The sequence below is a fragment of the Peromyscus californicus genome, unplaced genomic scaffold (genome assembly GCF_007827085.1).
Source record: "Peromyscus californicus insignis strain IS unplaced genomic scaffold, ASM782708v3 Scaffold_18__1_contigs__length_77618521, whole genome shotgun sequence".
Classification (NCBI taxonomy): domain Eukaryota; kingdom Metazoa; phylum Chordata; class Mammalia; order Rodentia; family Cricetidae; genus Peromyscus; species Peromyscus californicus.
Window position 1 is genome coordinate 31192063 of NW_026294480.1, and position 18383 is coordinate 31210445.

General features: G+C 35.7%; 1 protein-coding gene across 4 annotated transcripts in view; it reads right to left on the bottom strand.

The window, feature by feature from the left end:
- Rictor (RPTOR independent companion of MTOR complex 2) overlaps window positions 1-18383 on the bottom strand; it is a 103514-nt gene that overhangs the window by 37486 nt on the left and 47645 nt on the right. For all 4 annotated transcript variants that reach the window (XM_052743200.1, XM_052743198.1, XM_052743199.1 and 1 more), the window contains exons 7-15: window positions 15448-15574; window positions 12045-12214; window positions 8026-8093; window positions 7143-7210; window positions 4037-4119; window positions 2731-2818; window positions 2042-2132; window positions 1882-1948; window positions 1680-1760 (exon numbers count right to left, since the gene is read on the bottom strand). In XM_052743200.1, coding sequence (XP_052599160.1) covers window positions 1680-1760; window positions 1882-1948; window positions 2042-2132; window positions 2731-2818; window positions 4037-4119; window positions 7143-7210; window positions 8026-8093; window positions 12045-12214; window positions 15448-15574 — 843 coding nt within the window. The remainder of the gene's footprint in view (window positions 1-1679; window positions 1761-1881; window positions 1949-2041; window positions 2133-2730; window positions 2819-4036; window positions 4120-7142; window positions 7211-8025; window positions 8094-12044; window positions 12215-15447; window positions 15575-18383) is intronic.

Below are 18383 nucleotides of genomic sequence, written 5' to 3' on the forward strand. Positions count from 1 at the left end.
AGGACCCACATGGCAGAAAGTGAGAACCAACTCCTCCAAAGTTATCCTTTGACTCCCAATGCACCATGTCACAATTGCATACATGCACCCATGTGTACACACACAATTAAAATTTTTTTAAAACAATGAGAAGAAAAGTTAATCATACAACCAATTTTCATATATCTGTTATTATTAAATATGGCTTCCAAAAGGTACCAAACTCACTTCTTAAATGAGAATTATGTAGCAAAGCATCATATTTGAGAAAAGACCAGAAGCAGTATCAACCTTCTCAGAACATGCTGGTCTCATACAGCAACAATACTTAAATAGAAACATTATCTTCTGGTGCTAGGCAAAATTTCACTACCCAACTAGCTTCCTACCAGTAAGTACATTTATTAAATGTAAATGAGAGAAGATATGATAATAAGCAGTGAACTCATATTGCTATCCTTTAATATGGCCACCTTTTATATTTCATGAGAATCACAGAATCCTGAGGCTTGAGGAAAAAGATTAAATTCATATAAAAAGATTCCTCCATAAAAAAGAAATGAATACTGGTATCTTTATAGGAAATGGTGTCTTGAGACCCAACATACAGCTCATTTGACTTGAGAATCTGCAGTACTGTTTAGTGCTGAATGAGATCAGAGAACGTGGCTGACTAAGTCATTGATAAAAAGACAGAGTTTATATACTGTTTAATTCTTTACCCCATATACAGCTCAGCTGCTGTGTGGGGGAGAAAGAGTTGGGGGAAGAAAGGAGGAAACCGACACACTTTTTTGGTTTTGGAGACAGTGTCTATTATGGAGCTCTGGCTGTTCTGACATTCACTATGTAGACCAGGCTGGACTCAAGCTCAGAGCTCTACTTGCTTCTGCTTTCAGAGTGATGCAATTAAGACTAAGATTGTGTGCTACCATGCCCAGCCAGAAACAATTAAAAAACAAAAACAAAAAAAACAAACAAACAAAAAATAACTCTGCCAATAAAAGCAGGCCATGATGTATATGAAAAGATCTGCCAAAAAATCACTTCTTCCTAAACGAGTTCAAAGTGATTTTTATTTAGTATTTTATCAACTGTTAGTGACCTACAGGTACACATTCTTATAATGCACAAATCCTTCCTGACTCAGTTTACTGAGAGTACAGAAAGGTGCCCATAGCCTCTATTTCCTAGTAAGGTCAAAAAAGCCATGGAAGCCTATCTGAGGCTTCTACCCAAAGAATCTCATTCTCTGAACCTAAAACTATTAGTTTATGAAAACCAGTGACATTCAGGTAAGACAATTAGATTTAGAACTTTTTCACTAAACTTTCTGAAGGTCAAGAAATCACTACAATGTATGGATTACATTTCTAGAAAACTGAAATAAAATTCATGGTTTTGTAATTTTTATTTCTAGATTTCTTCATGCTTTTCTGAATGTAAACAAGATTTACAGGATCCAAATATCGACATCAAAAGAGGTTAAAGAAAAAGAAAAATCAACATTTGGTACTTGTTACATGTACAAAACCAGTTAATATTGACACATACATCTCTATCAGGAATACGTACTAAAGGCTTTAGCAAAATGAAAATGTACTGTCTGAGCTATCATAAAGTAATGCCAGTTAACTAACCTGTTTTATCATTTAAAATCCTCAAAGTTCAAACCACAAAACCAGAAGTCACTAACTTACCATATGTAAGAGCTCTCCTAAAAGGATGGTCGCTCTAACTGAGATGTGGTCATCACTGTTCGTTATCACTTCAACCAAGCCCTATGAAGGCAAGAAGAAAGCATCACTACTGCACAATGGTATATTTGGACACATTTCTGCAGCAGATCTGTTTCTCACTCTAAAGAATTTTGTTGACAGAATAAAGGTTTGTAAATATTACCTCTAAAAGTCCATTACGAATAAAGGCAGAAAGTATCAGTGCCAAATAATTATCCATGAGGTCTGGCCTAGAAACAGAAACACATCAACAATTTAAATGTTCTACATAACCTTAAAGCAGTAATGAGAATAAATGAGTCATTTTTATATCTAGATTCTACCTGGATCTAGCACGATGGGGAAGAATGGTTTTTGCCTCAGCTGCCACAAAGCCATCTGAAAGCCTCCAACTGTCCTGGAACCTTCCTGGATCTAAAGGAGTTAAAATAGGTAGTAATAGTGAAACAGATTAGTGTAGGGCTATCAGCTATCCAGGCTACAAAAAACTTCAAAGGGGTTTTAAAAGTAAACAGTGGTAGAGACTATGTCATGATTGGCAAGGGTGTGGTTACTTGGGCCTGTTACATGAACACTTGTATAATGCCACTGCTTGTCAAGTAGTGTGTGTGTGTGCCTGTGACAGTGGCATACAAGAGTAGACAAAGGCAGATCTGGAGAGCTCAAGGGTCAGCCAGACTAGCTGAAACAATCAGCCCCTAGTTCAGTCAGACTATCCCATAGCAATAAGGGATGACAGAGGAAGACGCCTGATGGCCTGCTCTGGCCTCCCCATACGGAGTGAACGCACATGCACACTCACATGCAACACACACATGACATAGAACCATTTATATAAGTGTATGCAGTTGTAACTTCCTACATTTGGGGACTTAGGTATCTTATGAATTAGATAATTCTCTACCTTCCAAAAAGAAAGAAAATGATCAGTATTTACCATTTAGTATCTGTTTCTACCAAGTCACTTAGAAATTCCAGTAAGCAACAGACCCCAGTGCATGCTAGTACTTACCTACACTGAGCAGGGCTTCTATGAACTCATCTGTCACAACAGGAAGAGGGAGACGAAATATATCATAGAGCACTTCAAGCAGACCTCGCTAGAAGAGCAAATACAGTTCACTTATTTCTATAGAAAAAGTATTTGACTAAAAAGATCATGTTCACAGCGTAACAAGAGTAATAAAAATATACCTATCACATTTTATCAAGATTGTTATTAGGGAAGGGATAATTACTAAATATTTAATAAATATATCATTTAATTTTTTTTTTTCAAAAAACTGTTTCCTTATCACCATCGTGCAATTCTGAAAACAGATTTCAGTTCTTTCCATGTACAGAGATGGGAGTCAGGTGATGGGCAGGGGTGTGGCTCAACGACAAACTACTTGTCTACAATGTCCCAAGGTCTGAGATTCCCAACACCTCAAAAAGGATCAATAAAATTGTTCCTTTTGTTCTTTGATCAGAGATGTTTCAGTTTATAAGCGCACCCTCCCACTTCCATGATCTAGTGTACTTTATTTCACATTTTAAGCGAAGCATCGCCAGCCAATGTTTTCTCACAGCTTTTTTCAGCTACAGGTACAGTTCATATAAAGAAAAAACTAGGAGGTAAAATGGAGAGACAAAATTAAAACAAAAACAATTAAGGGAAAAGAGAACTTAAGAGTTAATGTATTTTTCCCTCCATATTCAATTTGGTTTTGGTTAATTAATATGAATGTCCTAATTATAATAATTTAGGAATATATCCAATCAACACATAAGTAACTTAGTTTTAGTGAAAACCACCATCTTTGAAATAAAATCATGGTAATGTGGTATCAAAAATATATAAATTACAAAGCATGACTACATAAATATACATCTACTTTTTGTTATACGTATTTCTATGTTTGACTCTTTTAAAATTAAGAATGTCCTTCTGTTTTACTTGCATTTTTTTATAATTTATATTTAACTCAAATTTAATAAAATTGTCACTCCTAATAGTATTTTAAGTGATTACTATTAAGTAGTCACACACTGAAAAACGCTCTAAACTAAAAATTACCAACTTGAGGAAGAACTTCACCAAGGATTTCTAAGACAATCTGTGTGTGTGCTCGTGAGTGCAGATGATGGCAGAGACCAGAGGCATTAGCCTCTACTGGAACAGCAGTCATAGGCAGCTATGACAGTGTGCCGAGAACGAGGCTGAGGCTTCTGCGAGAGCAGGACACAGTCCTCTCTTAAAAATGAGCCCTCTCTCCAGTCCCTAATGTAACTTTTAAGGGTCCAGGCATGTAAGAATTACAGTAACTGTTACTTACCCGTATTTCCATATTTGGTATGCAAAGTACTCCAATTAGAGATTGGATCCCAGAGTTCCCAGGTTTACATAAATTAATAATACCTAAGGAGGATAAAAGTTAAAAAAAAAATAAGAAATTCTACAATAATATCATAATATAAAATCTGTGATTATTTTCCAAGTTAAATTATACTATTTGGTTATTATAATTGATATCATATAACTAAAGAATACTAAGTATTCTCAGACTATCTCCACTAATTGGAAATTGTCATTAATTTCACCACCTAAATTCCTCATCAATTTCTATTTCATATCCAGAAGCTGATAAACACCAAAGTGGCTATAAATTAATGCTTCTCTGGAAGTAAGAACCCAAGGGGAAAAAAATGGTATTTTCCCTATCTAATACTCCTCAGACTATAGTTAAAAAAAAAACAAACCTACAACATGTGTCAAACTTAATTCTAAAATCAATTGAATGCACATATGAGAATAAGTAACATGTTCCAAATAAAATTCATGGATCAAAGAGTTTAAGTTACAGAACTTTGTACATATTAAAATTTTATGTCACAAGATATGTACATAGGTGATAAGCAAGCATAAAATGCTCAGTATCATTAATTACCATAAAATGCAAAATGCATCAGTGAGAGGCCACCAACACCACACCAGACTGCAACAGCATCACTGAAAAGGATGCAGAGCAACTGAGCTCACACAGATCGATGACAGTGCACAGCACTGCACTACATTTATACTGAGCAGCTAACCATGAGTACACATGTGCACCTCTTTCAGGACTAAAGAATGCTGGCACCATCTGCAAGCTTCTTCACAGTACATCACAGAAACTTAGATGGGATGATGAAGACACAGAGAGACTGACACACAAACAGTGGAAACAGACACAAAATCTACACAGGGGGAATACATGCTAACCACTTCATTTTTCAAAATTCTTTCAAATATTTTGTATTAAAATGCTAGGGAAAATGTTTCTGAATAGTCACACAGAATTCTGAAGCTCTCTGTCACCACTACAATGGCCGAGTATCTGTTAACAAAAATTTTTAGAACCAGGTATGTTTCCGATCCTGATTATTTTTCTTTCAAACTTCAGAATACCTGCACATGTGTCATGGGACAAGTCAGCTATGGACCTAACATAACTGCTTCATATATACTATACATACATATCCTAGAGACTAAATTCAACGTTCTTGTGTTATGACTGCAATTAATCACATGAACTCACATGTAGAATTTTCTATTTATGTCATTGCTCAAAAAAATCTCAGATATTGTAGCATTTTGGATTTCATATTAAGGATGCTCAATTTGTATGTTTGTATGCATGAACAATCTATAATTTCTCTTTGGACTTAGAATCAGAATTCAAGTTCAACACAGTAATCAGAATTAAGTGCTTAAGTTCTTGAAGTGCACTTCTCACACTTTGCTATCTGACAGTAGTTGGAGAAACCAGAGATTATGGTAAGGGTTAATATAAACCTTCCTCGCTGTTAACACAAGAAAAAGGCTGTTGACACTTGTGGAAAATCTGAGCTGCTGAAATTACTGCTTCATCAGTTATGTGGAACTTGAAATCTGCCATTGAATTAACACTGCAGAACTTTATTTAATTCATAAATACTGTCACAGAATCTAAACACTATTTTGGAAAATATTTCTGTTAGAAAAGTTATTTTCAAGGCTGTAACTTGAAATGCTGTATTTTTCTTAGTTCAGTAGAAGGTAGAAAGCATCTAACTTTTAAAGTTTCTAGTCACAAATCAATATATAAGGGCATATGGAGAAAGAAATTTAGTAAGAACGTATGAGATGAATTTTAAAAAGAGACTGACAGAGTGGAGTCTAGATGAAGGAAGGCGGAGGAGTGAGCAGTTGGGCTATGTTGATGGTTAAAGCACAGTGCAATGTGTTTTGGAAAAACAAAAACAACTTTATCCACGGTAAAGCTGAGGGATAATAGAGGGCACTTAATGACAGAAAAAAAAAAATCATCCTGCAGTAAGGGCAAAGAGGATGACTTAAGTTGTGTCTATGTTAAAAGAGGATCTTGGGGTTAGTGATGCACTGCTCTACACTTTTAGCTTGGAGGCACCTCAATGATCACATGGCAGAAACCGAGCTCCCAAATACACGTTGATGGTTTCTGAGAGGTGATTAGGACTAGATGAGGCCATCTTAACAAATCCTCAAACTAACTCTGAGAGCAAAGACCACAGCTTGCAGCCTATGGTTCTCTCCACATGATGCTAACGCCACATTCTTGAACATTTCAGCCTCCAGAAGTGGAAACTACATAAATCTTCATTTTAAATTAAATCTCCTATTTTTTGGTATTTCGTTTTGGCAATTAAAAAAGTGAGTTAGAGTAAGTATGAAAAATACTACGTTTACTCTCAGGTTCACATACAACCTTTCAGCAGTATATGAAGGTTTCCTTGTTCTGCTTATGGTTAATGTTCCTTTATAAGCTCTCTCTACAGTAATACTGTGAAGGTAACCATTGACAGAAAGTAAGTCAATGGCCATATTACTTTATGAAAAAATTGGTTTTTACTCCATAGAAAGATGAAACATGTATAATCCCTATACTAAAGAAATCTGGTGAGCTGGAGACAAGGCTCGAGAACAGAGCTCTTGCTTATCATGCACAAAGAAAGCCCTGGGTTCAAAACAAGTAACAACCAAGTTTGAGACTCCTAACACCCTGCCTAACATAGCTACTATTTATGACATTACTACACCATTTTTAAGAAGCTTTAGCAATACATATGACCCATGAGTTTTGTCTTTTACTTTGGGAGTCTTCATTGGGAATGTAGATCATGCTGGATTTTTCTGAAAATGACCAGGGAATCATTAGTGCAGTGACTTGCAAATGTAAGGAGTGTGTACATACAGAACGCAATATCCTACTTATTATAAACTTTCTTCACTGTGTTTTAATCATTTTGTGTAAATCTCCTTGGTTATAATACCATAAATGTAAAACTACATTTGTATTTAAATTAGATGCTACAACAATTAAACACTTGAAAAACCAAGTAAGGCTTATTCTTTGACATCACTGAGCAACATATAGAACCTACCTGCCCATGAGCGGAATGTTGCAATGATTCCCATTTTACTGGCTAGAAATCGCGCTTCTCTGTCTTCTCTGTTGGAGGGTGGGAGTGGGGAATTAGTAAAGACACAAGATTTAAAATGAGGTGAGTTTTTGCTGGTAATGTATCAGAGCAAAATCTATCATTAATGTTAAGTGTTTACACTTGAAATCAAAACAAGAGGTTTTAAAAAGACCAGGTTACTCTAAAGCCTATTACTCAACTATGAGAATAAACTGATCTTCAATTTTAAATTGACAACATAAGCCACGTGTGGCAGTGCACATCTGTGACCTCGGCACTTAGGAGACAGACAAGAGAATTATTGTAGGTTCAAGGACAGGCTGGGCTACATAGCAGGTTCCTGGCTAGCCAGAGATAACACAGTAAGGCAAAAACTAAATAAATCAATAAACAGAAATAAAATCCACACCATGGTTTATAACTAAGTTGTGAATCTTGACCTCCTGAAAACTACTTCGATGTGCTTCAATGAGCAGCAGAGCACAGGCAGCTGAGAAAGCACCCGTGGAGCAGGGATGCTCTGGAACCATGAGCCTGCCAAGGGAGCTGCTAACCTGCACTCTCTTCAGCTTTTCTACACAGCAGGCTCAGGCACCTGCAGTCACCAAACAATCACTAAGAGGAACCCAGCACTGTGGTAATTTGAAGACGACAAATTAACAGTAAAATTTCACAAAGCTTTCCTTTCATTTGTACTGTGTAACTCTGAGAAGTACACCGTAAGCCATGAGAAAGGACATTCACTTCTACTCCCACTCCCCTAGCTCTGTACACAAGCAGTGTAAACAGCACGAAATATACGCACACAGACACCCCACGCCCTAGCAGAAACCATGGTACTTACTTGAGCTGTCCTTCAGCTGTATCTGGACTGTGTCTGTAGTGGAAATCAGTATAGGGTGCTAAAATTCGCTAATTAGAAAAGGAAAGAGAAGCACAAAGAATTTTTATTATAAAAAGCATTCTTTCTATAACACAAAATTTCAGTTCTCTGTATTTTAAGTGGATTGATTAACTTTCAGACATTTGTTCTTCAAATTCATTTTAAAACTGTGGCGTACTTTTAGGTACAAACTGAATTTTTAATTCATAAATTAAGGTATAATATGCATCTAAAACAAAACAGACACAGACATGAGTGTTTCTGGACTGGGCTGGCAGTCGTCTTCCTTCAGCATTCAATGTAATGCTCCCGACCAAGTACACGTTTCCATTTCTTCTGTTGGGAGTCAGCTGTCAGATTTGTTCTTTGAAGCAACGTGTCTTTCTGTCGGTTTTTCTTTCTCAAGTTGCTCTTCAGAGTTTAAGTGATCTGGATTTAGCAGTCTTACAAAGGAATGTCTAATAACTTACTTTTTTTTATGCTCTATTTGCAAAACGTAGTTAAATCTAGAAACTAAATCCCAGTCATTGTTTCTCTGGATCCTTGCTTGCTTCTGCCAATCTTCTCGTTCCCCAGATATCTTTGTCTCATGTGCTGTGTCCTGTGCCACTCACCCCATCGTGATTTACTCTGGTTATTTTTATTGATCTTCTTTCAGTTTCCTATTGACATCTCCTTGCCCACAAAGAAATTCTAATTTCTTGGTCTAATGAGAGCGAGCAGTTTGGTTTCCATGTCTCAGAAAGTTACTGGTTTTCAACAGAATGTAGGTATCTTTATTTAGTCCTTAACAATGAGAATGGGATTTTTAAAAAGATTTCTTGTTATTATTTTTAATTATGTGTATGTAAGTGCATGCACATGAGTGCAGGTGTCCACAGAGGCCAGAGGAGATGGATTTGGAATTACACAAGACTGTGAGCTGTTTGCCTGGTGGGTACACAGGATTCAAACTGGGATCTCCTCGAAGAGCAGAGAGTGGTCTTAATCATTGAACCATCTTTCCAGTCCCAAGAACTGGGTATTTCTTTTTCTTTTCTTCTTTCTTTTTTAAAGACAAGGTCTCACTCCAGATCACCTTGGTTGGTCTCACTCCAGGTCACCTATGTAGACCAGGGTGGTCTAGAACTCAGAGATCTGCCTGCCTCTGTCTCCTAAGTATTAGGATTAATGGCATGCACTATCCCAAGAATGATGTTTTTAAGACTTATTTTTCATGTTTAAACTGAGACCATTATCTATTCTGACAACTTTGAGAATCTCGTAAATATCAAGAACAAGAGATTAGTTACAAATTATCCAGTTTGTTATTTTAGCACTGCACACTCACCAAAAGCTCTTGATTTTTCTAATCTCAAGCATATGTGAATTTCCCCTACCAACATACTCTGACTAGCAATTGTCCAGGAAAAAAAGTAAGCTCTTACATAAGAACTTGTATAAATTCAATGCAAATGAATACCAAACAGAAACTGTACAGCCTAAACTAAAAACTGAGACACAAAACTTTAAGTTAATCACACATCTATTTTTAACAGAGGAAGATGATGTCTGGCAGCAGAGAAAAGAGTACTATAAGTAGTTTTTATAGAAAAAACATATTGATTTAGAATGAAAACAAAAATCCATATGATGAAATAAAAAGAATACATTCTCTGAACTGATTCCACATTGAAGATATGGTGATGAAGACAGAAGGCAGTGATAAACAGCCAAGGAAGCCAGTATTTATTACATGTGAAGAACTATGCAACTCATTTATATAGAGTAGAATATAGAGGAAAATACATACAACTAAATGTAAGCTTATATGGTTGCCAAGTACTGCAGTTACTATTGTTAAGGTTTGTTATTTAGAACATTTAACTTTCAAAATAATTTTTTAACTTTGAAAATCATGACCTTTTTACCTGTGAAAAATATGTCAAGAGGAGCTAAACAACTTTCCTAAAGCCATGAAGTTAGCAAGGTCACAGGATAAACTCACACCCAATCTAGTATATATAGTAGCCTGGTGGCTCTACTCCCATCACCCAAACAGAAACTGTACAGCCTAAAGCCTGCCCTCTCAGGCTTTGTGCCACTGGGATGACATCTTACTAAGGGAGAAAGATGAAAGATATTTATGGTATAAGCACAAAATATAGTTTATTTAAAAATCTACCATAGTCTTTGTAGGCTATTTTCATTTACATAAAGGTTTGCTAGTTTGCTTTATAATGTATAGAATTAGAGTCTATGCTACTACCTTCGAGTCATCTCATTTTAAATATGAAATCTTTAATTTTTAATATTAATTATTCTCCTTGATAAAAATTAAGGCTAAGCATTCTATGAAAGATCAATAATACCCATTGGCATAGGACTCCAATGAATAATACATTTAAAAACCACTAAGAGACTACTGTGCTTATTATATTCGCTAGTAATGATACTCTGATGAAGTTTTATCATCTGTAATGTTCTTAAAAGTAGTCCTAATGCCAAGAATGTTGGTGCTGCCTATAGTCCACCTACATGAAGGGCTGAGGCAGAGCCTACAATCTGGAGACCAGCCCAGGGATAATAGCAAGACCCCATCACGAGGGGTGGAGGGGATGCTAATAAAATCAGAACTACAACATTTATAAGGCTCTTTTCCTAAAATGGTGAGGATAATTAGAAAATGATAAACATTTTAAGTCGTAGATAATTTTATACTTAAATCCTCGATTTAAACTTATTTTGGATACTATCTTCAACAAACAACAATGTACTATATTCAAAACAAAGGGCTAAGCTCTGACTGTGTGATAGCTGCTCTGTCCTTCCAATGCACTCTCACTAGCAGTCCTGGCTGGCCTCTAAGTCCATTATTCCTCTTCTGCCTCATGAATGCTAGGATTATAACCAGCTGCCGCCATCCTCAGTTAATACCGCCTTATAATAAGAAGTATATAGTAGCCTTACTACTTTAGATAACAATACAAATTCCACCTCAATTAGTAAAATACTTTACACGTGACATATTGTTTAAAGATATATTCATGTTTTAAAAAGATACATTCATTACAGATAGTGCCAAACAAAGTGGTTTTCTTCTCTTTTGTATTATTTAGTATGTGTGTATGTGTGTGGGGGTATGTGACGTATGGGTGCACACATGCCATGGTTTGTTCTCCCTTCCACCTTATTTCTGAGGCAGACTTCTTCTTGCTGTTTCTGCCCCTGAGTTTCCTACAGAAGCTTCCAGGCAGTTCTTGTGTTTTTCCAGGAGTGCTGGGATCACAGGATTGAGCCACACCAAGTCCAGCTTTTATGTGGGTCCTGGGACCAAACTCAGGCTGCTGTCAGGTTACATGTTAAGGGTTTTACCCTCTGAACCATCTCTTCAGCCCCCAAAGTGGTTATGTTAGAAAAGTTTTGTATTGTTTAATGAACAAACAGAACATAGTTAGCAGAAGAGAGACAATATTAACATTGAATTTCTAATACAGGCACATGTCTTAGTGCAATCTCATTCATCCTTTAGTTTGCTCAGGAAATTTCTTAGGGCTAATACAAAATGAACTATTTTGCATGTTGCTGAAATATTCTTGGTAGCAACATTTTTGATTCATTACTAGTCAAACAGCTATACAGAATGGGAATAAACCAAACTAACATAGGTTAGATAATTAATGTAACACTTGAGTCAACTACTGCAAAATTTCAAAACAAGGTTATATACTTAAACTTGTATTTTAGGGCTAGAGAGATGGCTCAGTGGTTAAGAGCATTGGCTGCTCTTCCAGAGGACCCAAGTTCGATTCCCAGCACCCACATGGCACCTTAAAAGCACCTGCAACTCCAGTTCTCTGGGTTCCGACGCCCTCTTCTAGCCTCTATGGGCACTGCACACATATGGTGCACAGACATTCATGAAGGCAAAACCCTCACACACATTTAATAGTTATTTTTTAAGAACTGTATTTTAAATTAGAAACACTAGAAGTGCCTACCTCTAATTCTACATCAGCTCGCACATACTGTCGGGTCTTTGGATGATTAAGAAGGTGCAAAATTGTAGTAATGAGAGCCTCATTTATTCGACTTAATTGGCAATCAATCACATTTTTCAGGATGGTGTTTAGTCCGCCTCGAAGGGCTACCACCTCTGGGTTCTGAAGTGCTAAAATGAAAGAAAGACTAGTTATATTCATAGTACTAAGGATTTAAAACCTACACTTTTACTTAAATCTTAAGTTTCCTCTTGGATTTGAAAACTTTCTTATTAACTATATTTACAAGTAAAAGATATCAACTAAGAATCATTCACTATCTTTTCCACAAGCCTGAGTTTTGAAATGTCTTTGAACGATTTTGTCATATTCTTTAGACATATTTTACTGAATATTTTTCTTCAATTTCAGAGTTCATTTTACTGTGGAGACATTAGCCCCTTAGTGATTTTTCAAATAATTTATAGGACTTGTAGTTTCAAAATTTGTTTCAAATGATTTATATCATTAACTTTTATTTAAAAAAAGGCACACATGCGTGCAAACACACACACACCCCTTTGTAACTTTAAGATGAAAACCTCTCTTACTTTGAAGACCAACACTGTTCCTTGCGTGTAGGCTGTGCTTTTGCCGTGGAACTTGTTTTGTAAACAGTGCCTAGAAGTCAGCACAGAGCTCAGGCAGCCTCACTTGCACTATTCTGTCTGTGTCCTGAGTGCTGGGATTACAGGTGTCTTATCACCACGTGGGCGCAACATGTGTGCATCTTAATGACTTAAGTTACATTTGTTTCAATCTGTCATGATGTTGAGGTTCATTGAGATAACAAACTCAATTTTCCCCACAAATACTTTATTAATTATCCTAGCATGTTTCTCAAACTGATTTTTATACTTTTTTCTTCCTTTTTTGGAGACAGTGTTGCTATATTTGCAAGCTGGCTTTGAATTTGGTATCTTACTGGTTCTGTCTCCCAAGGGCTGAGATGACAGGTATGTGTCATGCTTAGCTTTGGTTTTTATTCTTAATGATATGTCAACATGTTTTTCAAAATATGATCTGCAACTTTTAAAGTTTTTCTCTTAAAAAATAAGAGTGATGTTAATTAGTTCTTAAAATGGTATGAAAAGAAAGTTTCCTTTCCCCTCCACTTTTTTTTTTTCCCAAAATGTTTCTATAGTTTCATCTGTCACATTTATTCTCCTGGATGATTTTAGAATTAGGTTTCCTCCTGTGTTCTAAACTTAGGTGAAATCACTCAGAACCACAGTGCACAGATCTTAATGGTATGGGTCAGTGATATGCAAACAGTTACACTGACTGCCCAAGCCTGCTCGACATAGAATCTTATCCTCTGTGTCCGGCCAGTTGTACCTTCTTGAAACTCAATTTGACACGCTCAAAGGTATCTCCTCCATACTCATTACCATATTTCCTACACATCTCTTACATGTTTATTCTATTCTGATTTTGTCTATTCTATTCTGATTACTTCTGAAAAACATCAAATTTAAATTTTCCCATGATTCCACAGTAGTAATCACATAGGTCATTTCTTCACTTGATTCAGTTTTGTCAATGTATGTTTAGAGTGACAGTTAGCTGTTTTCCGATATTCAAACTTCATTTTATTAATTTCCAATGTTTACTAAGAGTGTTGTCTCAAAATGTAAGGTGCAAAGTGACTAAGGACAATAACAAATGTTGACCTCTGGTCTTCACATGTATGCACACACACATCATGCACGCCCATGAAAAAAGGTTAACACCAAGTGTTGATTTAATAAGAACTCTTCTTTCTCTTCCGTTACTCTTTACAAAAATGTTCTCATGGTTTCTTCAGTTGTGTGTGAATGACAAAATTTAAGATTAGTTCCTTCTCTGTTTTCAATAGCACTTTGGAACTACACATTACATTACCTGAAGTAAAGCTTCTCAAGTATGCCAGACATTGGCATACAGCAAAAGTTTTTGTCCATAAAACGTTTATGACTTCCATCTAGACTATCAATGGAGTAGCCTTCTAATTCTCTAAACGTTCCTAGATAGAATGATGTGCTCCTTTATTATTTTACGAAGATCCACTGGTCAGCTTTTTCAGAGCCAACAGTTTCACCAGTGTTTGTAATCACGTCCCTGGTTTTGATCCAGCATGTGTTCTACTTACGTGCAACTGGATACTAACATTAATTTTAAAAACTTGTTTTTTTCTTTTTTTCTTTTTTTTTTTTAAACTTGTTTTTTTCAAGCACATTATGTTAAAATTTTTTCTGTTTAAAAGAACTCCTATTACATTCTTCTCCTTTATTAAGAAGTGCATTTAATGTTTTCTTCTTCCAACTAGTATAAATGAAAGCTGAGCAATCTGTCTTGCATCCCAATACCAAATGTTAATTTTGCCATTGTCTTTACCCTGCCTGCGGAGTGGTTGGGTATTTCCCTTCTTTCCTACTCAGGTTTGCTTATCCATTTACATTTTGCTTTACTTTATGATAAGCATCAATCAATATTATTTTCTAGGCATCCAATACATGGGTATATTATAAAATTTTACAATTTTCTTAACAATCCTAATCATATTTCTGATCCTGTTTCTACACCAGGTATTACAGGCCGTTTTTTGAGTCTTCAGTGGTAGAGTGGCTCTTCTTTTTTGAAACTTAAAACTTTATTAATTTATTTACTATCCAAGAGGAAATATAATTTCCACAATTTGTACTTTTGGTAATAGAAAAAAATCATCATCTTATTATTACTTAAAATTATATTCCACTGACAATAAATGAAGTTGAACTTTTCAAATTAGCCACGTGGGTATTTGGAGATTATTTGTATTTACTATTTTACTTTATATGTGGTATTTTGCTTGTTTGATCTGCCAACAGTCTTTTTTTTTGTTCCTTATAGTAAACTCTAGCTACTAAAATCTGTGTATGATTTACTTGATGAATCAAAATTTACTTTCCTCTCAATGCCCAGATAAACATGCATTCATGTTTTTACTCTCCCTTCTTTCACTCTAATCTCTGGTGTGTAATAAAAAAAGGGTTTTATTAGGATTCATTTTTTGCACTGTAGACTATTACTTCAAACCATATCAAGATATAGTATCATCAATGTCAGAGGGCTAGACTAGTAGGTTTTATTATTATTATTATTATTATTATTATTATTATTATTATTACTGGATTACAGATAATCAAATTTCATGAAGAATAATCTGAAAATATATACAATAATATGAATTTTGAATTGTTAAATAACACGTCTTCTACTTTCCTATCAGAAATGAACATTTTCTTATTTTTGTAGCAATAATTAAAGCATTTTTCTTGTAAAGACATTAGGGAATGTTATGTGTACTTTATAAAACACTTCATTACTTCAAGAAAATTCTGACCTAGTTCACAGATAATGGCAATGCATGCCCGGACCATTCTGTCTCTCTCTTGAAGTCCATCATTTCCAACTGCAATTAATGAGTTGGCCACAGAACTAGGAAACAAGGAAGCATTCACAGTAATCATCTGTAACAGAGAAGATCACAAGGTAAGTCATTTACTTTTTAGTACACTGTAAATTTTATTTTATTCGGAGAGAGATAGTTAGGGGCACAAATTCTCTCAAGACTGAGGAACCAATTTTAACATTCAGCTCTGTATGGACATCCCAAAGCATTGTTTTAACTGTAAGGATTGCTATTATTATAACTAACAGTAAATATTAACAATAATTACTATGGAAATGTTCCTGGGTTTTTTCCCCCATAATTTAAAACTAAACTAGTTGCTAAACAAGACTGTTTCTAAGATTCTAAGTCCCTCCTGAATAGGAGCGGCATCTTGCACAGCCCCTCAGTGTCCACAATGTTGCTCAGTGACATAGACGGTAGTGACATCCAACTGAGATGCTCCATCATCACCATGTCCCTGCCACTTACCTCTGCTCCTCCCTCCTGATCAAACTGACTTGAACTCCATCCACTCAATAATCTTTAGCTACTGTTACTTGTTGCTATGCCAAAAGGTAGATTGACTAATTCAGAATCTTTTGATATGTGAAAAATTCTGAGGTAGATTGTATGTATATAAACCTTGTGATAAAACTCTGTGTGAGCCTCAAATCAAAGGTTGAATGGCAATATCATTAACTGCAATTCTGGAAATAGGGCAAGAGTGTCTACCTTTGACTTAAAAAGCAGGAAGAAAATCAAGCAGGTGACAAACTACTGTTTAATATAAACTATCTGGTAGATCAACTATTTCAAAATAATACCCTACAGTAGGAAAAGAGAAGGTTTTGACAGGGAGAAAAGTAACTTCTGGATGTTATTGGAGTTAGAAACCTGTTAGAAGAATTAAAATTTGTGTTCTGACATGGGATACAAGATGACTAAAACAATACACTCAGGTAAGGTTATGAGAACCAAAGGAACAATCTGAGATCTTCTACCCTGGGGAGAAGGAATCTACGCCTCTCCTAGTTTATATTTTAATTTTACTGGTGCATTAGTATGTTACACATAGTTCTTATGTTCCTAAGAAAACTTCCACCAAAGGACTGGAAGATGGATCAGGAGTTACGAGTACAGTTCCTCTTCCAGAGAACCCAAACTCATTTCCTAAGATCCATTGTGGATAGCAATCACTTGTAACTCTTAACTCCAGGGGGATCCAGCACCTCTGGCTTCTGTACCTGTAACCATGTGCACATAGCACCTGCCCTCTACACACATATACACATAAATTTTAAAAATTAAGAAAAATCTAAAAAAATTACCCAAATAACAAAATTCATGTGATATATTCTTAAAGAGCTATGACAATTTAGTTTTCCAAATTAGACAGACTACTAAGTAATAAAGTATATTCTTTGCCAAATCAATCCTTTTTGAGTGAGATTGCTTATACGAAAATGAAGATGTAAACAATGAAATAGTTCCAACAATTTCAAGTACAGTAAGAAATTCTATTCTACAAATCTTATATATGTCTACTAAACATATACTTATCTATTCAATAGATTATACTATGGACCAAATACATAGAATTAAATTTTTATAAATGAAATCATGGTTTGCATTTTCCAGGGAGATGCACATTGAGAGATTCTTAAAGTCAATGGGATCAAAGGATGCTTTCCTCACTGATCTATGAATACTCAATAAAGGAAAAGCCATAAAATGTTTTATACTTTGTGGCCACTATTACAACCATCTTTTCCGGCACGAACAGACATATAAAGCAAGGATCAAGACTAGGCAATAAATCTGCTCAACTGACACAAGCAGTTACACAACAGTGCTCTAAGACAAACAGCTGAAATTTGTGCTGTGACCGGAAGGTTAATTGAGGGTAGAAAGAGGAGGAAATGAAATGAGAAGCAGTCACTGTGGGAATGGTGGTTCTTTGCCTACATGTATGGTGGTGTACGATGACAGCTTAGAAAGAAATGGTTGACAGGACCAAAGCAAGCAGGTTGTACTTAACACTCATTAGCCAATGTAGCTTTAGATATCTGGACACTGGGTTCTCATTCTGGCTATCCCACTATCTAGTGGTATAGTATATCAAGGGCATGTGATTCCACCAAATGAAATCCTTACAGGTACAAAGAAAAGAAAACAATAGTATTAATTTCTATTAGTATTAGTAGTATTAATTCCTGACAGTATTAATCCCTATTTTATGAATAAAGAAATTCCATATGAATATAGCAATGATAAATTCACATGGTAATAAGTACAGTATATTGTATTGTGTGTGTGCATGGGTATGTATATGTGTACATGTCCCAGTATGTGGAAACCAGAGGCCTATGTTGAATGTTTCTCTCAGTTACTCTCCATCTTATGGCTTGAGACAGGGTCTCTCACTGAACCTGGAGCTCACTGACTCAGCTAAACTGGCCAGCCAAGAACTCCAGGGATCTGCCTTACCCATTCTCCAGCACTGGGATTATGCATGCAAGCCACTATATTCAACTTTTTACTGGAGATCTGAACTCTGGTCCTAATGTTTGTGCAGCAAGTGCTTTATTGACTGGGCCATCATCTTGCCAGTCCTAAGTAGAATTTAAATGAGAAAAAGAAAAGAGTAGGAACAGTTGACCAGTGGCAAAACTATATAGAAAATATGTATAACAGAACCAGAAAGGAATACTAGATAGAAAGAGAAAAGAAAAGATCAGAGACACTGAAGAAAAACCCAAATAGAATCCTTTCAAATAAATGAGATAGGTAATAGAGAAGGGAAAGAAATCTAAGTGTTCCTTAATTACTCATGGACTAAGTTACCTTAAAGCCAAAAGAAGCTAGGTTTTCAAACCTTTGAATGT